This window comes from Gymnogyps californianus, chromosome 3 (assembly GCF_018139145.2).
Source record: "Gymnogyps californianus isolate 813 chromosome 3, ASM1813914v2, whole genome shotgun sequence".
Lineage (NCBI taxonomy): Eukaryota > Metazoa > Chordata > Aves > Accipitriformes > Cathartidae > Gymnogyps > Gymnogyps californianus.
The window spans coordinates 117,183,727-117,210,027 of NC_059473.1; the positions used below are offsets into that span (position 1 = coordinate 117,183,727).

The 26,301-nt window shown below is 46.1% G+C and overlaps 1 protein-coding gene across 1 annotated transcript; it reads right to left on the reverse strand.

Annotated features, from left to right (window-relative positions):
• Positions 1 to 259: 259 nt before the first annotated feature.
• SDC1 (syndecan 1) lies at positions 260 to 26,047 on the reverse strand. Its single transcript, XM_050893060.1, has 5 exons — positions 25,817 to 26,047; positions 4,979 to 5,060; positions 3,436 to 3,929; positions 3,085 to 3,214; positions 260 to 2,524 (listed from the first exon to the last, which is right to left on the reverse strand). The coding sequence occupies exons 1-5, from the start codon at positions 25,871 to 25,873 to the stop codon at positions 2,358 to 2,360; spliced, it is 930 nt and encodes a 309-aa protein (XP_050749017.1). The 5' UTR covers positions 25,874 to 26,047; the 3' UTR covers positions 260 to 2,357.
• Between the last annotated feature and the right edge of the window lie 254 nt (positions 26,048 to 26,301).

The following is a 26,301-nucleotide window of genomic DNA, read 5'->3' on the forward strand; positions in this document are numbered from 1 at the left end:
ACAGCCCATTCATATCCCACACCACTGCCTCAGGGTAGAACAGCTCATTGCAACCCAGACATCCAGGGCAGGGTAAGAGGGAAGCAGGCCACACTCATACCCTTCAAATTCTGAGCTGAACCTCCATATGTCTAGCACCAAAATTCACATTTCATACTTGGAATCCAACTTCCTTAAAGAGCTGGGCAGTCTTAAAAACCACATCTACTTTGTGAAATATTATACAGAGCAATGTTCACAGATCAGACACATCCTTGCCAAAATGCCATTTATTGCAGTATACTTTTACATGGCATACAGGTAACCAAATGTTGCATCTTCTGTTAGAACTCGTATTTCATTTGTACCACTTAAATAACACAGAATGTCATGTTTGTTTCACAAACTGTCAGTTTAGACTACCAAAATATACAGTTTTTTTCCTTTCCCCCTAGCAAGGTTGTGAGGTACAACTGAAGTCTACCACTTTATCTTCCTGTGCTTTACAAGAACTTTTTCATAGATAAACCTATCGAACAACATTTCTACATTCCTATACAAAGCAAAGAATTACAGCTGAAATTAACACCATCTGGTCATTGCATTAACCTATAAAAATTCAATTCAGTTAAAAAAAAAAAAAAAGACATAATGGACTTTGCAGCTTTACTTTAAAACAGCCAGCTACACGTATGCACAAGTTTTCCTTGTGCACAAAAGAAGAGTTTGGAATCAAGAAGTGTTTTGTTTTTTTCTTGGGTTTGCAGAGAAGGCACCAATTTTAGCTGCGTAGCAGCTCAGGAGTGTTTTATACTTCATTTAAATTACACAGGTTTTTAAGTTTTACTGTTAATGTGCAACATTTGTACCAACTGTTGCAATATTCTCCAATATTCTCCAATCATTCCCTCTGGCTCAACAGTACAAATATTTACATCAGTTGTAAACACTCCTCCACCTACCCCATACCTTCTGCACTGAGTGATGAGGAACTGAACTTGCAACAAGCTAACCAAAGGCAGAGCAGAAGTAAGGCTTGTGCAGAACACCACGCTTCTCTTCTCACTCGGTTTGAGATACTCTGGAGAACTCCAGACCCTCAATGAGGCCTCAGTGCCTCGCATCTGACAGCACGTTGACCACCAACAGCTTCAGGCATCCAGACTTTCCTCAGGAGGTGCTTTTCGGCCCTTACTAGTCTGACATCCCTGGAGTTGCTTCTCTCCAAAGTGCAGGAACAGCTTCCGAAGAGCTGTTCCGGAGTCAAGTCAAGCACACTAACTGTTGTATGTATTTAAGGCCACCTACACTTAGCCTTCAACAGGCTTGTTTCAGATGCTATGCTTCTCTACTCCTTAGCTGCGAAGTCATGATATGCTGCTTTCTACCTTCCACCCCTGTGTGCCAAGGTATTCTGTGGCATAGACGGCAGACCACGTTCCGAGACAACCACTGTAAACAGTGCACAGAGAGGTAGGTGCTACAACACGCCATCAGTCACCTGGCGACTACACAGTAGCATGGGATAAGAGTATTTGCAGCATGACAGTCCAGCCTAGATTCAGCACCTAAGAAGAGGGAATGTCTGAGATGAGACTGCTTAGAAAACTCTATCTCTTACCTAAGCCTAGAAAGAGCAAGAGGGTAGTGGCACAGTCCAACGCTATTGCTAAAATGAACTCTCCACTTAGTTTTGGGGTCTTTGGGGTTTGTTTTGTATTAGTGTATGCACCAACTGCTTAGGAGCTGGTTCTGAGTATGGGATAATGCTTCCAAAATATAAGTTATTTTAAACCACGTGACAGTCATTTGCTTACCCTGCCCCTCACACCTCCCTTCACTAGAAACCACGTTGAGCTTGATGTTTCATAGGCATTAAGTGCTCCAAATACGGCAGTTAGAAAGAGCTACAGGATTGCAGTGTACCAAACGTCTGCCCAGTGCAGCCATTTGTTACACTTAAAACACATCTATGAGTTAAATAGGAAGGATCCCTGCTATACAGAATTCGAGCACTGATAATTGTTTATTCTTGCTAGCCCTTTCCCTAAATATCAAGAGGTTTACACATACAGTGCTCCCTTATCTTCTCCCCACCGCCTGCCCCAGCAGTCTTTAGATAAACCAAAGTGAGTTTAGGAACTTGTAGTCCCACTTCTGTTTAAAAAAAATAAAATAAAGTTGTGCAAGAAAGCGGGGAATCTTCCATGAATCCAGATCTACTTTGTAGTTATAAAATTTCCAATGGCAAAGTGGTAAGGGCAAATAACCCAATGATCATATGGCTTAAGTTTAATGCAAAGCACACTAGGAGGTCCACGTGCAGGGAGAGAAGAGTCCAAGAAAGATGGAGTAAGAAGTGTCCTGAAGATCAGTGTTTATGCATAGAATTCTTCTTGTTTGTGTGGTTTTTGGTATCCTCCGTTAGACTGTTTTGGTTCATCTAGTGAATAGCTGCCTTCGTCTTTTTTCTTCATTCTGTACAGCATAAATGCAACTAGAAACACTGCAAACACCAAGCCTACTAATCCTCCAGCAATAACACCTAGAAGGGGGAAAAAGCCACAAATTACTCTACATGCCACACCAGATAATGCTAGTATGATTGTAAGTTCCAGATTGTTCCTTACTGTGCGGTCCCTGACTTCATGACTTCCAGAAATTAATTTGTCCTTTTGCCCCCTCCCAGCCCAGTCATCCTGCCATTACCAAGAGCCTGCTCATCTACATGAGGTAAACCTAGAGAAACAGATCTCCCACCGCGTCATGCTGCAAAGCACGCAAGGCTACGTTGTTCAACTCTAGTAATTTGACCCAGGCAGCATTAGAGCAGTTTTACTGTAATTTTTGAGAGAAGGGAAGGAATAGGTTTAAACACAAAATTCCAGCTAACTAGCAGTGGCTGCTTTGCTATTAGCAGATTAATATTTGCCCCGTTAGGGTTTTGACAACACAGAGTCATGAATCACCACCCTCATTTCAGAGGTCTAATGTAAAAGGTTGGCTTTCACGCTCAGAGATGTACTTGCAGAACTGCAGCTTCTGCTGCCTGGAATACTCCTATAAGTCTGCTTTTACCAACTAGAAATCCAGAATATCAGGTACCTCCAAGAACTTCTTTTCTGTCCATAATTCCTGAGGCTCCTGCTGCTTTGGCATTCCTCCCAGAGTCAGCTGGCACTTCTGAGTTCTGGGTGGGGACCAAATCCTCATCTTTAGTCAAGATGAAGTCTCCCTGTTGGGACATACAAGGCAGGTTATTCATGTTTCTCATCATGTCTGTTACTGGAGACTTTCCACAGCTTTGTTTTTTCTCATCTAAAACCCTCCACCAATATAACCTATTAAAATCAATCATTGTTTTTGACAAATTACCACTCTTGCCTGCAAAATCAACTTACTATGTACTACTAAAGCCATCTCCCTGGAAAGGGTTTCAAAGCTATTAGTCCTCACCGGGTCTCCAGAGCCGTCTTCAGAAACCTCCTCATGTGTAGGAACAATGTCCTTTGGAGCTGTCGTCGTGAGGGTGGCAGTGATGTCTCCCTCATGATGGATGGTAGAGTGGGGCTCAGGCACGTCCTTAGTGTCTGGCACATCAGAGCTAGGGATTTTAGGTTTGAGCTCATGGACTGTGCCTGAGGCTTCTGAAGGAGTTACATGAACCACTGAAGGAAAGTGAGTAGTGGGGCTTCTCACTGTTGTTGTAACTGCATCATTTGTTGGTTTCTCATCAGGTGAGCCCATAATGGGTACTTCGTCCTTCACAGCTACAACTGGCTCCTCTGTCACTACATTACTAGTTGCAGAAGGAGATATTACTTCCTTTTCAGTTCGGCTCTCAGTCCCGGGAAATGCCTGTTCGTTGAAATCCATTGGTGTTGCCAGTAATGAGGAATTAGTCGGTTCTCCTGGGATTCTCCAGGTGCGAGACTGGTCAGTCAGGGGACCTGCAAAACAAAAAAATATTATCCTTAGCCAGTTTAGAGACCTATCAATAGTATCTTCAGCACGCTGGTCTAAGGAGGATGCCTAAGCTGCATAGCCAATTTTCGTAGTAACAGCAGTTCGGTTTGTAATTCCTTATCGTTTTCAGTGGAATAAGGAAGGGACAGACCAATGCGCTATTCAGCAATACTTTGTTAGTCATCTGCTTATGCCCAAGGCACAAGTGCTAGTCTGTCTGCAGCCAGGTCAACAAGGGGGATGTCTGCTTTCAGTACACTGGTTGCTCAGGATGGTTATCTGACTCTTTTCCCATAAATATTTTTTATTTGATTCAGAGCAGTCACCCATATACTCTACATCTTTAATCACTGGCACATTTGGCGCTCATTTCAGGGTCTTATTCCTGCAGAATTTAATCTAAAATACAAGCATGTGGCTGGAAGGAAGCAGAAGGATACCAAGCTTTCAATAGCTTGCTCTTTCCTTAGTAGCATCTCCTCAACTTCAGCACTGAACACCAAAGGTCTCTATCATGCAGTTTAGTAATCATTCTGATAAGACTTTTTCCCCACCCTAAAACCCCTTTATTCCGCTTTTAAAAAATTACGGCCCATGGGAACTTGCACATCTGATGACAGATAAAATCTGCACCTGATGTACGTTGGCAGGTTGGGGTGTACAAACCCTCAAACAGTATCTCTACCAGCTTGTAAAAGAGGACAAAGGCCCTTCTTACAGTCTCTCTTCCCCATGAGTAAAGAATCACTCCAGTTTAATAACATTCTTCATGCAATATCTCATATCAGCAGCCACATGGAGTATACCTGCTTCTGCTCCCTTCCTACAACTCATTTTCTGCTAATTGTTAGTATCTGTAGCAATACAAGATGAATAGATTAGGCTCTTTCTCTGTTCCCAGCTCTCATATTCTGGGGCGGGGGTGTGTGTGTTATTCCTCCCTCCCCCCGTTTTAGCTTGGATGCTCGTCAAGATCTCGATTGCCACATTCTGGAAGGATCAAGCACTAACAGTACAAGTGCTAATAACTCACCTGCACCTGAACCTGAGAATGCATCATTGTCATCACCAGATGAATCAAGATCTTCAGGAGGAAGGTTCAGATTTGTAGTTTGCTTTAAAGAGAAGGGGAAAAGGTGTGTTAGTGATGAGATTACTTAAAGTTATCATGTGGCTTGCGCAGAGTCCTCTAAGGGCTCCTGAAGGTTACACAAACTTTCTTTGTTCAGATTGCATTTTCTCATCTTTCTTCACTCCATCCCTCCTCCCCAAAAGAGTAGTTCTATTTAGTCTATTTGGTGTTGGAAACGTCAGTCTTGCTGCCTCCCTTCTCTGCAGTGCTTCCAGGCTGCACTTGCTTTGGGAAAGAAGAAAGCAAGGAATCCGTTCAGAGCTGCATCCTGGTAGCAGCCAATGCTCAGTCGTTACACAACATAACCATTCTGCTTCAGGTTCTGACTGCTCATGTCTTCGCTATCTACCAACCACTTAATCTGTGAATTACTGCATTACTTCTAACGAGCAGAAAAGAAGGGGAGACAAAGTAGTTTGGCTTCTCTGCCATTTTGAGCCCTTCCAGCACTGTTGACATATCTGACACTACAGCATCTAACTGGAAGTAGAATGAGATTCCCTTTTTATAAGTGTGGGCACTCAGACTAAGTCCTGAGATAGAAGCCAGCCTTCCATGTAGGAGAACACAGCCCTGAGCTTTCTCCATTTGTCCTTCAAGGAGTACACTAACCAGCACAGAAGTTCAGTTGCTGAAACAAGAGGCCAAACCCCTGTTCTACTGCACCTGTTTGTCATAACACACAACATTCAAAGCTGTTCAGGATATCCAAAGACGACAACACTAAATAAAGCAGAGTGATTACTTCATGCATCTTGGCCTCTGCGGTATATGCTTTCTGTTGCTATCGGTACAACGTGCTTGACTCTCAGCTCATGACTAGCCCCAGGTTTATTTCTGCAGGGCTACCATTATCTAACCAGTCATTCTCCCTTCTCAGATTTCAAACCAAAGCCCTGTAAGTCACTTCTTCTGAATTTCATCTTTCCCCATCCAACTACGTTCCCCGTTTTCCAGAATTTTGACTTCTATCCCATCCTCAAGATGCCCTCGTCATCCCTTTCCAGCACTACCCCATCTGCAAGTTTAGGAGATATTGCACTGCATCATCCAAGCTGATCATGGTTTTATCGGGAGCGTGAAATCTCATTTTATTATGTCAAAAGAAGAACATACATTCTTGCCAGCTTTGCAACCAGGCCTGCTGTATTTCTCTAGCTTGCATTAACACAGTGTCACTTAAAAATGAATATAACACTCATTTTCATCCTAGGAAGAAGTTAGCCAGCACTAGTATGATCTGTCAAACAAAGCAATTGAGCTCTCTCATTGTCACTTTATTACTTACATGGCTGTATTTATTGGCCCTATCTCCTTTTCATTCTTTTAAGATATCAGGTTTATCCAGTTTTCTCTTTCGTCCTTAATACCTTATCCATTCCCCACATTTCCAGAGAACAACTAGTTTCCAGGGTGGTTAACTAGCCCATTAGATTCCACCTCTCTGAAGACAAGTATGCAAGCTGCCACCAACCTAATCAGGCCCAAGATCTTACCCCTTCTAGGTGATCATTGTAGTTAGATATTTTTTTTTTTAAAATAACAAGAAAGTAAGAACAAAAAAACCCTCATATAAACATCAAACTTTTTAGCACTTCTCTACTGGAAAAAAAACCAAAATAAAACACATCACTTCCTCAAGCTTCTGCAAGCACATTTCTAGAGTAATTTCCAAGAAGAAATTGCCCTTCAATCTTTTGTTTAGCTGCATCTCATGAGGTAATTTGGATTTTTAGATTTGTCCCTGCTTGTTTGCACTGTGCTTTTGCACTCATCCATGGAAAGTAGGTCAGATAGGTACTTCCTGTATGTTCTCCTTCTTGTGTCGAAGGTCGGCGACTCACACAAGCTGATCTCACTACACTTCAAATATTAAAGAGTACGAACTGTTGGTGCATAAAGAATACGGAAATAACTGCCAGGCTTCCCCAACTCTGCTCCCTTGAGCGTCCTTTCCAGGATATTCAGAAATGAAGTCAGACTTCAGAAATTGCACCATTTTGGTTGATGGGGGGGTTGGGGACCATTTTTCTCCCTCCTTTCTTGCACTAGCAGTGGCCAGCACAATCCTTTGTTCTCCCACTCAGCTTGGTTTTGAGTGCAAAAGGGGGGGTGCGTTCTCTCAGTGGGAAGACTCTGCCTTGAAGCAGTTAGAAAGCAATCTCTCCAGCTTTTTATTGAAGAAAGGGACTGCCAATACAGTTTGAGGCATGTCACCATACACCTTTATCTAGGATCAAGACTAACTTCCCCCCAAAACTGAATCTTCAGGGGTAGCTCATACAGGATTTCCAAGAACATCTGGATAGATTTGATGGTCTGCAGACCTTAGCAACACTCCTGAAAGGATCACAGACTGTCAGGAAATGAAATAGCAACTCTTGATCTTGACTACCGAGCCAGCACCCCTTCCCTTTGTGGTGTTAACGGATGAGGCTTGTTCAGTCATGCCATGCTTCCTTGTTATCCAGCGTGTTCAGCCAGCCTACCTATACATTTCCCCTCACACCTCAGCTTTTAGCCTCTTCCCAGGCTGCTGCATGTTCTGCTTCTCCACAGCCTTTGTCACGTACTTGTTTAATTCCTAGTTTGATTTCTGTATCTTAGCAGGGATAGCTAGGTCCTCCTCACAGGAGGAAAGTCCAGTGCAGCCCAGTCTAAACCAATGGAGACCCACGCTGTTCCAGTGTAGAGTTGCCCAGCTGCTGCTCAGCAGCCACCCTGCAAACGTGAAGGCAGACTCAGACTGGTTCCTGTCCCCTGCGCTTGGCTACTGTACTTCAAGAGAATAATAGAAAACATGATTCAGGATTAATAAAGTCTGCTTTCCACAGCTTTATAGGAGAACTTAGTGAAGTTGCACTAAATGTGTCCTTCCACTCAAGTTGTCCCAAAGGGTCTTGTCCCAAGCTGCTCCTCTGGGAGTTGCAGCATCTCCCTTTGACCAGGTAGTTTGAGGCCTGGGATCTGAGAGGGACTTTCTTTGCCCCAAATACTCAAGGGACAGTATAGGATTATGCAGATGTGGATACCAGTCAGAATGTCCACAGAGTGATGTAGCTTCATGGCATCATCCAATTTCATGACACATGAGCATTAAGGAACATTCCCCTAATTTATCTAACTGTACAGTTATATAAAGACTACACTTCTTGCTCCACAGACTACAGCTTCAGTAGGTATGAAAGGCAGTAACCTTTCCTTATGGCACCACACAATACAAGTACTGCAGAAAGGTCATGCTTCTATAACGATCTGCTGCTGAAGGATTTCAGATACAGCAAGGTTAACATAAAACACTGACTCAGGACAGCATCGGAAGGGATTGAACTAATTTGGGTTTGCATCAGGAAGATGGACCGTGCTGTTCAGACAACAAACACCTCATGGTCAAGGCTCTTCCATGACCTTTCATTGCAGCTGAGTTACACCAATGAGAAAGGTTTTGATTAGTCAAGAGGATTAGGGGTGCAGAACACAGATTGAATCACCAGGTTGTGCTATCATACGAAAGAGCTGAAAATAATCAGCTTAAAGCAAGATTACTCTACCAACAACTTTGCATTACTTTAGCTCAAAATTTTATTATCAGACTGTTAGATATAATCAGCTAATGTGGATATTTTAGCTCATGTGGATAATTTTAGAAATTACTTCCATCATCATCCAGTTTATTTTTCCATCCACTGAGACTATTTGTGGACCATTCACATTGTAATTGATGCCAGAGAGGCTGGATGAACACATTAAGTTCAGGCGGTGGATCTTTTGAAGGATCTCTGATGGTATCTCATGTATTCTAGTCAAAAAACTTTCAATTCTTATACTGCACCTACAACATGTTGCTTTTTTACCATTTAACAAGCTCATTTTTTTTAGTTGGTTTTTTTTTTTAGCAGCTCAGACAACTGATTAGAAATACTTGCCTAGCCCTTCTGATTTGGTGTCACTGAATTCAGTTGCATGTGATGGGCAAAATCTTTAACAGCATTTTTGATATGCATTAACCAGTTCCCATTAACTAGTGGAAGACCCCCTTCCCCAAGTATCAAAGCAGCCTGTTTAGGGGAAACCCTGGGGAGACCGTTAGCCTCTGCTCTTGCTGAGCACTGTATTGTTGCAGAACAATAGTTATTCAGTTCTGCTGGGACAACCAGAAAGCTGCTTAGTGGCATCTTCAATTTAATCAAGAATGGGCTAGGCTTTCACAACTCATTAGCAGTATTATTGGCTCCAGAAGCCTGACATACTCCAGCCTTTTTTTTTTTTTTTTTAAAGCATCATTTCTAACTATTCTTCAGTCTTCATCTTGGTCTCAGTGTCAATACATGAATCTTTTTGTGCTTATCCTGTCAGCTGCCACAGAGTTCCCTCCTGCTAGAGCACAGACCTGAAGTACTCTGTCATGATGAAGGGGAGATTTGTAGTTTATTAGTTGATCTCACCCCGCCCAAACTGGAAACCACATTTCTTTAATTTGGAGCCATGGTATATGTAAAAGGAACCAGCTTTTTTCAAATTTCTCTTTGAGGTAAGCAAAAACACTGGCTTTGCCACAAGCCCTAAACTAAATTAAGGATGATTTGTATCCCACTCCTATTAATCCTAGTCAGTGATCAACCTATTACAGCAGTGTCAAAAACACTTGAAATCCTGCATTATCTGAATAATGCTGTTAAATTTGCACAGTTGTTTCTCCTAATAAATCCTTCTTATTCAGCTGAAAAGGAATGAGCTGTAATGAGCTTTCCCACCTCAAATACCTCCCTGAGCATCCTACAAGATTATTCCAACTTTATGGGAAGCAAAACCAATGGCTTGCTCTTGTTTAGAGAAACATGTAAGAACAAGACAAGCATTTGCTCTCTGGTTTGCCTACTAAATATGACACTGGAGCATCCAGAAAGAGACTTTCACAAGGATTTGAACAGCTCTAAAATAAACTCAAACAAAAAGGATTGTCTTTCACCTTTTGCTATATATTGAAGAGCAGATCTAGTTCCTCTAACAGAAATGCTATCTGAGGCAGAGCAGCCTGAAGAGCTTCTAACCTCAAAATACTGATTAGTGTGTGGGAAGACAAAACCACCTGCTGAAAGACATTTTAGCTTTGTTAAACCTTGATATTCTGCAGTTAATAGCCCACACATGATTAACTCTAGTCCCAGATGTCCATGGTCTTCAGACAGCTTAAATGGTTAAGGGGCGGGAAAAAAAAAAAAACAACAAAACAGCAGCATCCTCACCTATCCCCCTCCTCCTGTAGGCATACAGACTGCTAGTATTAAGTTGACCATGCACACCTTCAATTTTAAGTCAGCCATAAATTGTGGAGTAGCTGAAACAGAATTGATGCTTTTATGTGGCAAGTCAGAAGTGAAGCTTGCATGCAAGTCTGCTACATCAGAAGTCAGTAGCAGTGTGGCACCATCTCGGCTAATGGCTCTTCCAGTTGTTTCTCCTATTACTCCACTGCTCAAGATAAGCACCAGTGCTGCTTGGTGACCCTGCAGGTTAATGAAGTAGTTATCTTCCTAGAATAGCCAAAGATACAGACTAATAGCACAGGCCAAAGAGCAGAAAGACAGCTACAAACCGTCCCACAACAGCTCATGGACTGGACAGCCTACATTTAAGCAGTACTTTTATCCCTGGCTAGTGTTCCCATCAAGGCTATTCAAAGCATTACAACTGTCTGCCCTCCCTATTTCAGATGGTGTCATTTCCCCCCTCCCTCAATGAGCTTTTGCTGCATACCAACAGGCTTCAGCATCCCCACCCTTCCATCCATCAATTTACATCAACTGGATTAAGGCTGGTTAGTGGCTCACAGGGTGCTCCTTCCAAAGGGAAGCGGTCAGGCAGCTCTCAAGTGGAAAGTAAAGGATGCTCTTCTGCTCAGCAAGGCAAGCACCATTTTAGCAGCAAGAGGTATGCCGGTTAATCTGGCTGCTTCTCTAGCACGTCATTATTAGTATAAAGAAATCTGGAAAGTCTTGGTTAATTGAGTTCTTACTGGCCCCCTCTTCTGTTCTTGGCTGGTGACTTGAGAAGGGGACTATCTTTGAGGGAGAGGTCCTAGCTGCAACAGCAGTTGCTTTTGTTTGAAGCATGAACCACCTGATCATCACACAGTAGCTACCTCTTGACACTCGGGCTCTCGAGGCAGCAAAACACCTTCCAACGCCTCCTCAAAATAGGATGAGAGCTTTTAGGATCTGTTTCGCTATGGGCAGACTAGACAAGACTGTAAACTCTGCCCACTGTCCGCTACGCTTTGATCCTCCTTTTCTGTCAAGTTTTGTGGCCACAGCTGTAGAAGCATACTCTGATCCTCTGAATAAGATGCAGTGGCCGAGGAAGAAGAGCATCCAGCTACTCCATACGCACAGCAGCTACAGTCCCAATACTTGTAGAGGCTCACCTGATAAGTACCACACTATTGCCCAACCAGCATTACATTTTCTCCTTACTGTGACAGGGCAACTTTTTTAATTAAGTAAGGCTGAAACACAGCAATCAACATGCCAAGAGTGAAAATGAACCAGCCTGTCACCATCAGGTTGGGTTTTGCATTCTGCAGCGGGGACCTTTAAACTACCACCTCCCACGAGAGCGTGTCACTTCATGCTTCCTGGACCATCTCCTGCATAGCTGTTCATGCAGTCTCATGGTGAACCAGATTAGGGAACTGGTCTGGTAAAAAAAAAAAAAAAGGGGTGGGGGGTGGGGAGAAAACATCATGCAAAGAATTTTCCAGCAGGACCAGTTCCCCAATCCTGCTCAGTGCATGAATGCACAAGTGTTTGTATTGGCACAGGGCAGAGCGCGGCAGCCAGGGCTGCTTAAGCAATTCACAGAGAATCACAGCCTGGATTCCCGGGATGCTGACACACATTCACCTACCCTGCGGCAGAGGGGCAGCTAAAATACCCTGCCACCACCATGCATTATGGAAGTGCGCATCACCACCCTCAGACTGCGGGCAACATGCAAATCAGAGGCTGATTCAAAGAGCCACGCAGGTTTATACAAAAGGGAGCAAGGAGAGGGGTTGTAGGGAGAGTTCTCTTCTGCAGAGAGTTTGTTTGTTCACAATGGATAAGGTTTGTTCCGAAGTCTGACAACAGTGCTTTTGAGTCCTCCCTGATCTCCTAAACACAGTAGCAAAGGCTAGATAGATGCCTTATTCAGAAAAGCAGTAGTACTGCTTTTGTCTTGAGCCACCTGAACTTTACAGGAGGTCCGGTGCGACTGCAGTTTAGTACTGGACAAGAAGTATATTGCACGTCCTTCAGAAGAGAGAGCTGAGCAAAGCCAGGGGTAGCAGGAGTCTAACAGGTTTATCGATGCTGCCGCCAGGGAAGCTTGTGGCCATGCAACATACACAGCATCAGTGACGACACATCACTCGTGCGCACTGCTAGGAGTGTACAGAGCACCACGTCAGTTCTCATGCACAAGAGCTGAGCTGCCTCCCAGTTCTCTCTCAGCCAGCTCCACTAGAAGACTGGTCAGTCCTTCAGCAATACAGAGAAGCAAGTTAGAGTCTGTGCTCCTGCTTTTTCACCTAGAGGATATATCAAACAAGTAAGTTACTACACACTGCTTTCACTCATGCCAACCTGCTCCTTCCAGCCAAGCAATACAGCCCAGGCCAATGACTGAATGTCACTGACAGGTCAACACATCCACAGACATGGCACACAACAAGCACTCAACTTAACTCTGTATCAGTGGCAGGTGCGGGTTGTCACAATATGGCCAAAAGTGGGGTACCTTTTGTCTCCCACGTTCAAGGCAGCCTGTGTTTTGAAGATGCAGTCTAATGAGAAAGCTCTTTTCCCTGCAGCTAATCTCATGAGAAGCAGCCAGTTCACTTTTATGCTATAACTGCTTTTCTTTAAAGAGCCTTCTCTGCAGCTTTTTAACATATTGATAGTTCAGGCATTCATTTCTTCAGCTAGCACGAGAAAGCCACAGTCAATGTATAACCTCAAAGAGCTGTGCAAAGTAGGTGCAGCTCAGTGAGGCCATACATACAGCTAACAGCTCCAGTTCATCCTGGGGAATTAATTTCAACTATTTCAGCTGGCTTGAGAGATGAGCTGCGTAAGCCAAGACCAGACAAACCTAACTTGTCTTAAAACCCTCTGACTTAAAGTCACGAGCACTTCTTACTTTCTAGCGTAGTGAAACCAGCAGAGGAGATTCAGTCTTACAGCAACAGCCAGTTCATCTGCTCGTTTAGAAAAGCACAGACAGGGAATTGCTTAGTTTCAGCCAAAGCCAGTGGTGGGCTGCCAATCGCAGAAACCATGACAAAGTAAGGTTAAAAGAGGGGAGTATCCTGCAGGTCAGAAAATCTTCATGAAACGGAAACCCATCCAGCAAAGGACTCTAGTAGCCCAAAACCCACCACCCATGCATACTAGTAACTGCAACACAGATAAACATGACCCTTCTGACAGACAAAGAAACTAAAAGTGACAGGATCTAAGGTCCCTGCTGCCTCTTCCTCCCCCTGCAGTAGCACAGCCACATGCCCCCTGGCTACCACGTATTCCAACATGGCTAGTTCACAACATGTAAGATGACAGCAGCATACACACAGCGCCTGCTGTGGAGTTCAGGCAGGTGAAGTTGAGCAACTCACCTCAGACAAGTCATCAGCAGTTATAGCCACTTAAATGGAGACCGGACTTTGTAGTGTTGCCCTCCAACACATATAAACACATTGACTTTGTCTTCAACAGCAGTCCCTGCAAAACCAGTCCCTATCCTTAGCCAATTATTCCCATCCATGCATTGACCTCTGTTGCCATGAACAAACAGTCTTGCTTCCATCTGGGTGCAAATTCCTTTCTTTGCTCCATCTCTTACCACCCACTCCCCTTGTCTTACAGGATCAGCACTGAGGACTGTCACTGGAGTGAAACTCGCTACAGAACCACCAAGACTTCCTGGCAAGTGCAACAGTGGGCTTCAGACCGCCTGATTGCTCCTTCACAGCACGCATGGGTTGGAAAAGCCAGTCTCTTCTCCCCATAAAGCTAAGAAACAACCCAGCTCCCAGTAAAGCAGATCAGTTAGCATTACAGCCCTGAGACTGATAAACGTAGTCCAAGACTGGGTTTGAGGGAAGAGCTGCAAAGCAGCTAGTGTCTCCAATTGTCCCATTTGAGACTGTCTTCTTCCAGTAGGCCTGTTAGCTCAAACTGGCCAGCATGCAGCTGTAGGCCATGTGCCAGGATGCCAAGCGGCTCAACCCTGCACACTCCTCCTGCGGAGGCCATCACTGCGGAACAGAGTGCAAGCCTGCAGCACACCAACGTCAGGACACAAGAGAAGCAGTTCAAGGACTTTGGTCCCACAGGAGCACAACTTGCTTTTTTCATCTTCAGCCATTCAGCTCAGGAAGTCCCAGCTCAGAGGAAAGTGTGATGTGGTCTATGGCGTCTCAAGTCTTCAAATTAGGCTAGTGGCACACTATGAATCACTGATGCCTCTCAGCAGCATCAGGAAAACATCTGTATGCCTCTGGTCCTAGGGATGCCTGTTTCCTGGAGACAAATGCCATACAACTTGACTGGTGGAACTACTACCCATTTCAAATGAGCTCCATGCCAACTTTTGTGTCATCAGCAAACTACCACAAGCAACACTACAGCTGCACAAGTGCTGTGACCTGAGCAGATGCGTTCCCAGAAGTCAGAAGCAACCTCGTCACCATGCTAGACAGTATTCTGGGGGGGAAAGAAGCTGTTCTGCTTCACCTGAGGAAGGGAAGCCAACATGCAGCCAGGAATACTTCCTGCCTCCAGGAATTAGTATCAGGCAAGAGTAAGTGCAACAGCCTTTGGTATCCAGGCGCATGGCTAGGAGAAGACCCAGGTTCTTATCTCAATCCTAGGGGTTTCCCTCTTCTCCTCCTTGAACTCTAGCAATTACCTAGTGCAAGATATGCCAAGGAGCCAGGAGACGAAGCTGTAAGATCTTCTTGAAGGATCACAGAAGCATTTTCACTCTATTAGTGATACATATGTATGTTTCTAATTTGAGCAAACTGCTTGCAGTGCTACGCTAGGTTAGTGAAATCCAAGTTTCAGCTAAAAATCCCTAGTGTATCATCAAACTAAGGGTTTACTGGCAGTACTTCTGGTTCCTAGCAGATAGGAAGTTATTTAAACCTCAGCAGAAAGATGAACTCACAACCCTGGAGTACTAAAGGTCTCAGCTAAAGCAGGTTAGTTGGTAAAATTAATGAGACTACTTAAATCTACAAATAGCCTAACAACAACAACAAAAAAGATGACAAGGTATTCTGATTAGTTACATAAAGCTACAGTGGAACCACCCAGACTTAAGGTTTTATAGGAGGATATAGCCTATAGCAACTGGATATATCCTATAGCAACTGCCTATGCACAAGACAACAAAAATTACCTTCTATTTGCTGACACTTCAGTGTCAGCAACACCTGCCAGCTCTAAGGCCTGCTGCTATCAAACTCTGCTTTAGCTTCCCAGCTGATCTGCTCGTGGTTTACCCTACAGGACATATATCAAGTCCTTCATATCATGACAACCAGCCCAAGACTCAACAATCCAAGAAAAGGCCTTCTTGATCGCTTTTGTAAACTCCACATCTTCTCCAGAAGGAGACACGATGAAGTCTCCAAGGCTTCTGAAATGGTTTTTTGCTAACAATCTGTATTTTCCATACACACATGCCAGTAATCTGTTACCTTTGAATGCTGTATTTCATTATAAATCTCATACCCAGCTTCTTAGTTACAGCACCAACAACAACTCTTTTCAGGCAAACGCCCCACTGAAGAGCTGACTGATCAGGGAATTGGAAGCATCCAGAAAGAGTTGCCTGGCTTGAACAGACACTGTCCCAATCTCCATCTCACATGTGCACACCAGATGGCAGGACCGGTCACACAACACAAACTGATCCCTTGGTGCTGTTATTTGTCAGTCTGCTACAGAAGACCTTGACTATTTGCAAGGGAGCTGCAGAAGCAAGTTAGACTTGGGCAGCAAAATGAACCAACAGTTGGCATTCAGCAGCTCCCTTCTGATTTGGTCACACTCCCTATAGCTGAGCTTTAACCAGTTCTAAGAAACTCTGTTCTTGCACAGCAGGACTCACACCAGTCAGCCGCCGGTCTGTTAAGAAGGAACTTGAGAGTCTCAATCAGCAGCCAGTTGCTGGACTCGCACAGACCATGCAAGCAGCTTTAGATTGTTCTTGTTCTGCAGGGCAGTTCCTGTGCCTGGGCAGGTCTTACACTAACACACATGGTTAAGTGTACTTTTTGCATTTGCTTCTATGCCTCACCATTTCCAGTTTCAAGTAAATCAGCATGGATGTGAAGAAATCAAGTCTCTCCCTACATTATGAAGCATGCTATCAGGTCTGTTTTATCCACAGGATCTTACAGTGTTGACTAAGCCTAGATTGTTTATAATGCAGAAGTCATCCCTGCCAAACAGATGCAGTTACACCAGCATGACTAAGCCATGCACAAAAGGACTCAAACATCTCCCACCACATGCAGGAGCCACATCTCAGATCACGAATAGCCTATTCCCCCATCCCAAGAGTCTTCTTGAAGAGGCACTTCAGCATCACCCCTTCCTTCCACATAGTCTTAGTAGCTCCTGAGTGCAGGTGCCGAAGAAAAGCAGCATGTAAGTGTTTCGGGTACCGCTAGTCTCCTTGGAATAAACAGCAGTAGGCCACATGGTCTTTGGGCACAGACTGGACCACATTTCACTGAATTACTCTAACGCAGAACACAGTTCAGACTGCATGAACTCCCTTTGAGAAATATGCGTGCTCATAACCACTGGAGCTTGCAACAAGTGATCTACTCATATAAAATGGTGCAGAGATCAAGCTCTCAATGCCTCTTCCTAGGACACTAATGTTGTAAACCTGTGTTCAGGTTTACAAAAGCATTGGTAATCCTGCATGTAAGACAAAGTTCTGACAGCAGTTGCTTACTACTGCCCCGTTTACAGTTAAATTATGCAACACCTCAATGAAATTATGGAAGCTGGCTGGTGTACTTCCAAGCTGAGTCATGAGGGTGTTGAAGTATCATTTCAATGCTGAAGCATCAAATGAAATCCTCCTATCAGAAACAGTCTTAAAAAAACTGCTGCTGCAATTGCACTCGAGTCACCTATAGTTCTACTCATTTCAGAAATGAACATTAGGCGTTTCTTGACCAAACACCTAGTGGATTAAACTAATCGACTCTAACCTAGAGTCACCCAGTTGCACTGTTTAGTACCACATCTGTACAGCGGAGCCCTGAACAAGGGGCTGTTACAAAGACAGGATAAATCAGAGAGCTTCCCTTTGATCCAGGCTGTTATCCAAGTCTCACTGTAACAGATACTAACTTCAGCTACCTCATGCCTTCATTTTTGGGTATACAGCTTGTTCACCTGTCTTCCCCATGGCCTTGTTTCAGAGCAGTCACCAAATCAATTGAGGAAGTTAGAGTTTAGGGGGAGATGCTACCATATTTGTGGAGTCTAGATGCTCTCCTGCCTCATATGGGCAATTGTAGGACTTAAGTTGTGATTTGGACATTCCTGCGTTTTACATATCAATACCGTGAAGAGACAAGAGACATCACTAATGCCACCTCTGATGGACTGTCAGGCATTAAGACAAGTCAATAAAACAGTACTAAAAATTGCAACGCAAGGTGAAGTGCTTTAGTACCAAGTTACTCCTAGCAAAACACGTCCCTTAGTCCAGACAAGTTTCTGGCAAGGAGTACCATTGGGATAGCTAAATGCTACATAACAATAGATCAAACTTGTAAGACACAGTTCAAACATCACTAAGTTAAAGACATTTCATATACAATTAAACTTCCAGGTCTACTCACTGACTACCAACTCTAGTCAGCACAATATATCTCTAAAGAAAGTAGAGCATAAAATGCTGAAGGACCACCTTATGGGCCAATTCTAAAAGCACAGGCTGAATCACTGGCATGTACCAGCACCATCACTACTACACTGAATGCTTTGCTGTTCCAGGTTTGTAATATTCACCTCATAAACCTCTGCTGATTGATTACACAAGACTTCTCATGCAACTGTAGTTGCTTATCCTTCTGAAGCATCCAAAAAGGTTCAGTTTTCAATGAGAGAGTCGTGATCTCCTATTATGAACTTTCACTCTTTTACTGGATACTGCAGTTTTCACAATTTCACAATTTCATAGCATTCTGGGCCTGCTGCCAGAGACCCACTGGCTACATCCGTACTAGTAAATTAAACAACATCAGGGAACGTCCCCGGGCACTGGAACACAATCTATGCCATCAAATTATTAGAATGATCTCTGGCACAGTTTCACGCCTTGCCAACTGGTAAACTGGTATGCCCCCAAATAACGCATGGGAAGGTTCCCCAGCAGGCAATCTGGTGGGATGGGGAGTGTTAAAGGATAGGTCAGAAAATAAGGTTTGCTATACGATTGGGACTCCAGCATTTAAGTTGGCCACAGGACAACTCGTGTCCAGCCTGTTTTACTTACTAGAATCAGTGTAAGGAGGTTTGGTGGATCTTTTTAACCCCTTCTGCCTGCATGCTGGGGAGGTGGGGGCATACTGAGCATTTAGCACTTTTAATAACTTCTAATTATTCACAATCGCATCTTCCAGTTTCTGTAGCGAGATGCTCACCACCATTTCACAGCTCAGTGCGACTCCAGATGCAGGCTGAGGAACTTTTTGCAAGTTAAACACGCTTCAGAGCAGAGCCGACGCTGCTGGAGGATTAAGCTAGCAGCTTTCCTTTTCGAGGCCATGAGTCAGTTGATGTAAGCGCACGATAGCAGAGCACTCCTTTGCCACTGCCCAGACATGCCAGAGTCAGCCTCTTTTGTCAGGTGCTTTGTTCACCGATGGGAAAGTAGTCACGATCTAGATGATTCCTCCGTTAGGACAGAAAGAGATTTAGAAGTCAAAGCTGTCTAGCTGCAGGCTGTTAGGCAAGTTTCGATGCAAGCCTCACTACCTCTTTTCCACTGCACGTAGGTGCCACTTACACCCTGTTAGAGCCAGTGAGGTGGGCAAATCTCATTTGGCCATCAAATCTGCCCGTGTGAGAGTCTCTATTACAGTTTCATAAGCACACAGCACAGCAGGGGAGTGAAAAATATCACATACATTAGTGTTTGTGTTAGAGATTAATTCAAGCAAGCTTTGTGGTTCCTCTAGTTTGGGCTTTTACTCCTCTTACCCCTTAACTTCTTGACCAAAGAAAGCCTGGGCTCTGTCCCTGAAGAAGATACCTATTACCTAGTCAATGGGATAACAGGTTCTCTCTTCTGGAGAGATGCTCTTACCCAAGACTGATGTTTTGGTAGATAGACAGGCTGCTCTGAGCTCCTGTAGTTGCGCAGAGCACAGGCATCAAATTTCCCAGATCACCATCCTGGGGTCAGGGCACACAGCCTCCAAACCCTGCTGTGAGCTAGTCAACAAATAGCACGACAGGGATAGATATCTCTCTCTATAAATATATACATACCTATATTTATATTTCTCCACTCTACTGGTCTCAAAGCATACAATAAGGCAGCAATAGGGTCCTGTTTTGGGACAAGAAAGAGCCAGGTAGTCTCTTCCTACAGCACTACAGCTGCCAGCTCTGATCCCCAGGGAACATACAAAGGCTCCCTACCAACATAGCCACAGCAGTACCACTGCTACGACATGGAGCTTCACAAGAGCTCTCATCTGGAAATCGTTACGTTAATCACTGCTTGCTCTCCAGATGGTAGACTGGCTCCACTCTCCCCTGCCCACCTCCGGCTTCAATATACAGTCTGCTCGTCTAGTAGTCCCTAGATGCAAGGGGCTGGACTGGAGCTGCTGACTGTCTCTGACCAGGATGTGTACTGCCATCAGCATTAGAAACTAATTAGAAGAGCTTTCCTGTGTACAGCACAGGACAGTCATGGTCTGCAGTGCTGCCCAGAAAGCATTCAGCACACTCCCCTTACAACTGGAATGGAGTTCAAGTTTCCTTCCATTTAAGAGGCAATAAGCTCCTCATCACGTGGCACAGGCAGACAAAGAGCAACCCCTGTTCTCTAGCTATGGCTTGTGTACACTCAGGTGATGAAGCCAGGGCACTCAGAGAAGTTGTTGCATGAACCGGCTGGCTGTACTTTGCAGAAGGCTGGTTGACAGGAGTATGTGCCTGGGACCGCCTACAGCCAAAAATCAAGACTGGCAGCTTTTGTTTCCATGACGGGCATACAAGACATTGTTATTACTGCACAGGCAGTGCAGAAAAGTTACAGGGTGGAGTATGACAAGAACACAGAGCCTCCATGAAAGGCAAGATACCCATGAGTATTTTAAGCTGGTTGGCAGGCAGTTCCCTATCTTTTATCAGTGCCTTTGATTTAGTCAGGAGTCATTCTGCAACAGCAATCCTGAAGACATTTCAGTTACTAGAAAAGCCCTGAACACTAAGAGGCAAAATGAGTGGACAATAAAGAGAACCACATTGCAAAAACAAGGGCTATGGAGAAGATAGTTCTGCCAGAGAGCACGGCAGCAAGACGCAGAAGTGAAGCAGCAAGAGCTCTTCAACTGATCAATACCTGAAGGAGTTTCAAACTAGAAGCCTAGCAGGGAAAGCCATGACTTCCAACACCTCTGTGACTCAGTTGTAACTGCAGCTCCAGTGACTCAACGGGAAGTTCTATTACCAACTCCGTCCAAATCCCACTAACACACTGGTTCCCATCCAGCAAAGCAAGCCTTACTGGTGAGACTGGTCTCATGAATGAGATACAAACATTACAGTCAAGCATGGCAAGGAGCCCAAGCTAACAGACTCCATTGGACCCATGCCGGTTCCACGAGACCCAGAACGTCGACTGCAGCCAAGCATTGCTTGAGAAACTGAGAGGTTGGGAAACCACCACATTAGCAGATGTTGCTCCACAAGAGTTGCTTGTAGGAGGTCCAAGTGTTATCTCACCTTAAGGTAAGGCTTCACAGTGCAGTAACTTTTCCACTAGCATCTCCATAGTAGAAAATGCACTATCCCAGGTTTTTAGCCAGGCCAGATAAAGCTCATTTCTGTGGTACACCAGTAGTCTAGCAGAGCAGTAGTTCAAATGAAGTACGCTAGTCAACTCTAACTTAGAGACCTGTTAACAAAATTGACACTCAGCACTCCTAAGGAGACACTCTAAAATGCAGAGAGCATATGGTATCTTCTCAGAAGAGAAGTGAACCTATAAGAAACACCAGAAGTCCTTGCACTGTTGGTCAAAACAACTTCTACTTTGCAAGTTCACTGCCTCTATCAAAGTCTAGGGAGTAACAAAGGTTCCTCACTTCTAATCCACAAATAAACAGTGCCTTTAAATACTAAAATGCTCTGATGCCTCCTCAACAGCTCACAATTCCCCCTCCCCCCCCCCAAAATACAACCACTTACATTTCTGCTCATATTCCTCACTTCAGAAGGCTGATACCGGACCCAACTATACTCCCCAATTTCTTCCACAGCCTTTAGCAGAAGCAAGACTATGGTATTGTTTGGAGGCACTGATCCAGTTGCACTAGAACAGGAGAGAGCTGTTGTTCCAGCTGAAAGCTGATGTTTCCCACTGCTTTGCTAGTTCTCTTGGCACAAAACAGCACCTGTCCAGTCCTGTTTGTTTATGGAGAGAGTTACCATAAAAGTTTAACAAATAAAAAGACTACCACGTTGAGCTAAATTGCTCTCAGATAAAGACACTAAAGTAAAGGTGTCTATGCTCCCCTTATAGGCAAAATGAGATCTAGTCAACAAAGCCCCGACAAAGCAACTCACCTTGAAGCAGACGTGCAGGGGCTGGTCAGATAATCGCTCTCTTTGGCTCCACTGATTACATCATCACCATGACTATAATGAGAGCTTAGGCACCTAGCACACACACAGACACCTACATTTAGGTGCCTTAACAACACCTGAACATTGTCCTGAGGGAACAGTGCCATTTGAAGTACCCTATGTCTCAGCGAGTGCATCAATCTCCAGCTGTCCTGGAATGCTGTATTATTAGCTCTGAGTTAATAAAGAGCAGGAGACATCTAAGACGAAAATACTAACGCTGCAATGCTGAAGCACTGCAATTTTATCATTGACAGCACCTCCTCAGGAAAGGGGTCCTATCTTCTCTCTCCCAAGAAGCTCCCTCCTCCCTGTAGCAGGCCCTACTAAAATCCCAGCTCCCTAGATGCCAAATGACACAAACCAGCGTGGAATGTCCCTCCCAGAGGCATCAGCATGGTTCTTGGACACAAGAGCCACTTCAAACAAGGTTAGGACCAAGTGCTACTATACAGGCCACCTGGAGACATCTAAGCACTAGCAATGCAAAACACATACTTAAAATGGACCAATTTTGCTGCTAAAACAGCAGCCTACATTTCAGGTTAGTGCACTAGCTTAATTTTAGAAGGCTTACAGGTTTCTTGCACTTGCTGTAACTTGTCTCGGGTTGTTAGAGAGGATTGTTGGGTTTCCAGAAGTTTCAGAGTGCTGCCATTAAAAATGTTAGCTCTTCTGGCCACTTGAAACTGAGAGAAACCTGGAACAAAAGACTACAAACTTGCACCAGGGCCCCGTTACAAGATATAAACTACAGCTTGTTTGTCTCTGCTCTAATCAGAGTCAACCAGATACAACAGAGTCACCATTTTACTGCGAGGTAGCCACCAGCAAGTGTTCAGGTGGAGAAGCGCTGTTTATAGTGCTTGATAAATAATGTGACACTGCCCTGCATGTACTATAGAATGAAGTGTTTCCTCCTTATCCACTGCCTACATGTTTAATAAGCAAGCTGGACTACCTAATTTCTTCTAATTAGTTTACATTCAGATAGGAATGACATCACCCTTGGAAAAAGGTTCTGCCTTCTCTGCTAAGCTTGTGTTAACCACCAGTATGCACCTACACCAGATGAAACAATCAAAACCCTGTTTTCCCACATGATACAGGCTGGATTGTCCACTGCCCTCCTGCAGCAGGCTATGCATCTTGGCTCAGTTGGCTTCATGGCAGGGTTATACCATGTTTTGGTCTTTATACCAAAAGTCTCCATTCGAGAGAATAACTAGGTTAATCCATTAAGATGCATCAGCCTTCTTATTTCAAAGAAATCAATGCCCCCATCATAACAACAGAGGGCAATTACTCTCATACATGGTGTTTCGAGCAATAAAGTGTCACCTTGAAGAAGAACAGGAACCTCCCCAACCATTCCTGTGGGTTAGAGTACTCAGAAAGAAAACAGCTATCGTTTGGCCACTTTCTTGTTCCTGCTTATTACTTCTACGACAACATGCATGGACGAGTCAAGTCATGGAGCCATAGCCAAGGGGTCAAGTGATGTGCCAGCAGCAGTGGCACGCTTTCCAATTATCAGACCACCAAGAACGCAACACAACCATGCCAGTGCCCATAGCACTGTGATCTGGCATATGCAAAGGACTGTGTAAGGTCACTCTGCTTTCTGTGCCCAACACAAGAGGTTTTCTGCCACTTGATGCAAAAGCATAATTATTCCAGATGGGTGGGAAAGGCAGCTTAGTCCATGTCACTGACATTTCGACATGGGAAAAAGGCCACGTGATCACCAGAAGGGAAACAGCCTCAGCACTGAGTCACCACGGGGAGCCCCAAGGACTTCTGCTCCTCCATGTGTTCACCCAGGAAACCCCTCAATCTGGTGTGATCCAGGCCTGCGTGTCTCTTACGCACAGGAAAACTCCAGACAAGCATTTACTTCATGTCCTTATCATTTCTAGTAAGGATTATTTATCATAGGGGAATTTTATCCAAATGCACTGCAGAGGCTGCAAATTAACTGCAGGTTTTCCACGTTATTCAGTAGAAAGCTTATTCAGAAGCTGTAAGCAGAGCCCTCTCCGCATGAAACAGGGTTGATTATGCTCACATGCTTGTCATTTTTAGCCACCTCATAACTACTCACTACCACGTGGGCTAGAAGGTACGTGTCCAGTTCTACAGGTAGAGTTCACAGACAAAACGGTACAGCAAAACTGGAGGTATTTTTGAGCAGCTTAGATCCTGCTGTGCACTTTGTTCTGCCACTCCTTATCCAACTACTGCTGTAGTTCATATCCAGACAAGTTTCAAATCAATTATTCCCTTTCAGAAAGAAAAAAATGCCCATTTTGATTTTGATGATCCTGCCTGCTCACACAAGGCCTCATGTTCCACTTTTTCTTTCTAACTCATCCAAAGGAGAAGACTCCACGAGTGACACGCACACAGGTCTGGTGCACGCACACGGGAAACAGGGAGCGAGTGTCCCTCACCAGAGGAGAAAGGGATGGCGACTCGGGCTTTGTGCCCCTCGACAGGTGGCCACAAGGCCTCCTATCCCACCCTCGCTAACCCCACACAGAGGTTAGGGGACAACGCAGAGCCCAGGCCCCCAGCACAGACCTGGAGCACCAAGCAAAGCATTTTTACAAGGCTGCGGTGCCAGATTTCCGTGGAAAGGCCCTCCACAGGCAGAGCAGAGGCAGGGAGCGGTGGGAGAGCCATGCTCTATTCATGGATGACATCTGGCGGCTGCTGCAGCGCGGAAGCAGAGCTTTCCGAGGCTGAAAGGCTGCCCCGCAGCCCAAGGGAGCGGGAGCTTCTCCCCCAACACCGGAGTTCTGAGAAAGTGCAAGCCTCACCATCGCAGTGTTAACCGTGTTCAGGGGGAGCGCACGAAACCAGTGAGTGCGGAGCTGAGGAAGGCGGTGAGGAGGGAGAAAGCGGACGGCCCCGAAGCCCTGCCCGGGCGGCTCCGGTGGGCTGGGGGCAGCGGCGAGGCGCCGGGACGGCCGCCCGCACGCCGCCGCCGCCGCCAGGGAGGGGAAGCGGGGCTGGTTTCCCAGGGCTGCTGCCGAGCACAGGCACCGCGGCAGCCGCAGGATTCCTGCGCCGAGTCGACCACCAGGATTTTTCTTTTAGCGGGCAGAAATAAAAGGCATCCGGGCGTACCCTCTGCTGGCCATGCTCTCCGGGCACAAAGGCGGTCGGGGAGCAGCCGACCCCGAGCTCCCTTCAGAGCGGGGTTGTGCCAGGGGCACGGCAGGAGCGCTCCCGTTTCAGAAGCCACCCGTGACCGCGGAACGCGGGGGAGGGCTCCCCGGCCACAGCTGAACCACAAAGGGCCACATGCAAGCGCTCGCCCAAACTTACCGCTCACCCCGCTCCGGGGCGCACCACGCCGGAGGGAGGAAGTAAGCATCTCCCCCCCCCCCCCCCCCTTTCCCTGGGCGCACCGAGGGGGCTCCCGCGCCCCGGCGGGGGGTTACCGGGCAGCGCCGCCCGCCCCGCAGCGCACCGGGGCGGAGCCGCCGGCAGGTCGGGAGCAGCCGCAGCGGGTCTGGTTTGAATTAAGGCTGCCGGGGCAGCCCGGGCTGGAGCCCGCCGCCAGCACAAAAGGCCACCGAAGCCCTCCTGGCAGGGCAGGGTAGGGCAAGGGCACCGCTCCCCTGCAAGAACCCGTCGGACGGCGGGGAGCCGGGCGGCTCACGGGGCGCGGCGGCCCCCAGCCCAGCCCACCCCGCCGCCCCCCCGACCCCGGCCCCGCGCCGCCGCCCGGGCCCCGCCGCCCCACGTGCACCGCGCCGCCCCCCCCCCCCCCCCGCAGCGGGCTCACCGGGACAGCAGCCTGGAAGCAAAGGGCTACCAGCCACACGGCCACCACGTTTATCATCCTTCCTCCTCGCCGGGCCTCGGGAGCGCACAGCCTGCCCCTTCTTCCCGCGGTTCCCTCCGCCGCCCTCGCCCCGCTCCTCTTAGTATTCTTTTAGGTAGCTGCGGGTTTTCTCCTTTTTCTCTTTTCTTTTTACTTCTTCTTTTTTTTTTTTTTCCGCTTTTCCCCCCTTCGCAAGCCGCCGACCCAGCCTCCCAGCAGCGCTCTGCGGCGGCGGCGAGTTGAACTCTGTCTTTTAATGAACCCACTGCAACAACCTTCACCTTACGGCCACCCCCGGCCGGCTCCGGCTCCGCCTCCGCTCCCCTCCCCTCGGCTCCGCTCCCCGGCCCCGGCCCCGGCCCCGGCCCGGCCGGCACGCCCTGCCGCCCGCCCCCGCTTCCTGCCGCCGCGCTACCTGCGCCGGGCGGCCGGGCCCGGTCCCCCCT

Excerpts from the sequence above, each read along its gene's own strand:
- SDC1 (XM_050893060.1), bottom strand. The coding sequence starts at position 25,873 with ATGATAAACGTGGTGGCCGTGTGGCTGGTAGCCCTTTGCTTCCAGGCT. Across the intron at positions 3,215-3,435 it reads AAGACGGCTCTGGAGACCCG|GGAGACTTCATCTTGACTAA; the intron begins GTGAGGACTAAT and ends ATGTCCCAACAG. Across the intron at positions 2,525-3,084 it reads CAGAAAAGAAGTTCTTGGAG|GTGTTATTGCTGGAGGATTA; the intron begins GTACCTGATATT and ends TCCCCCTTCTAG.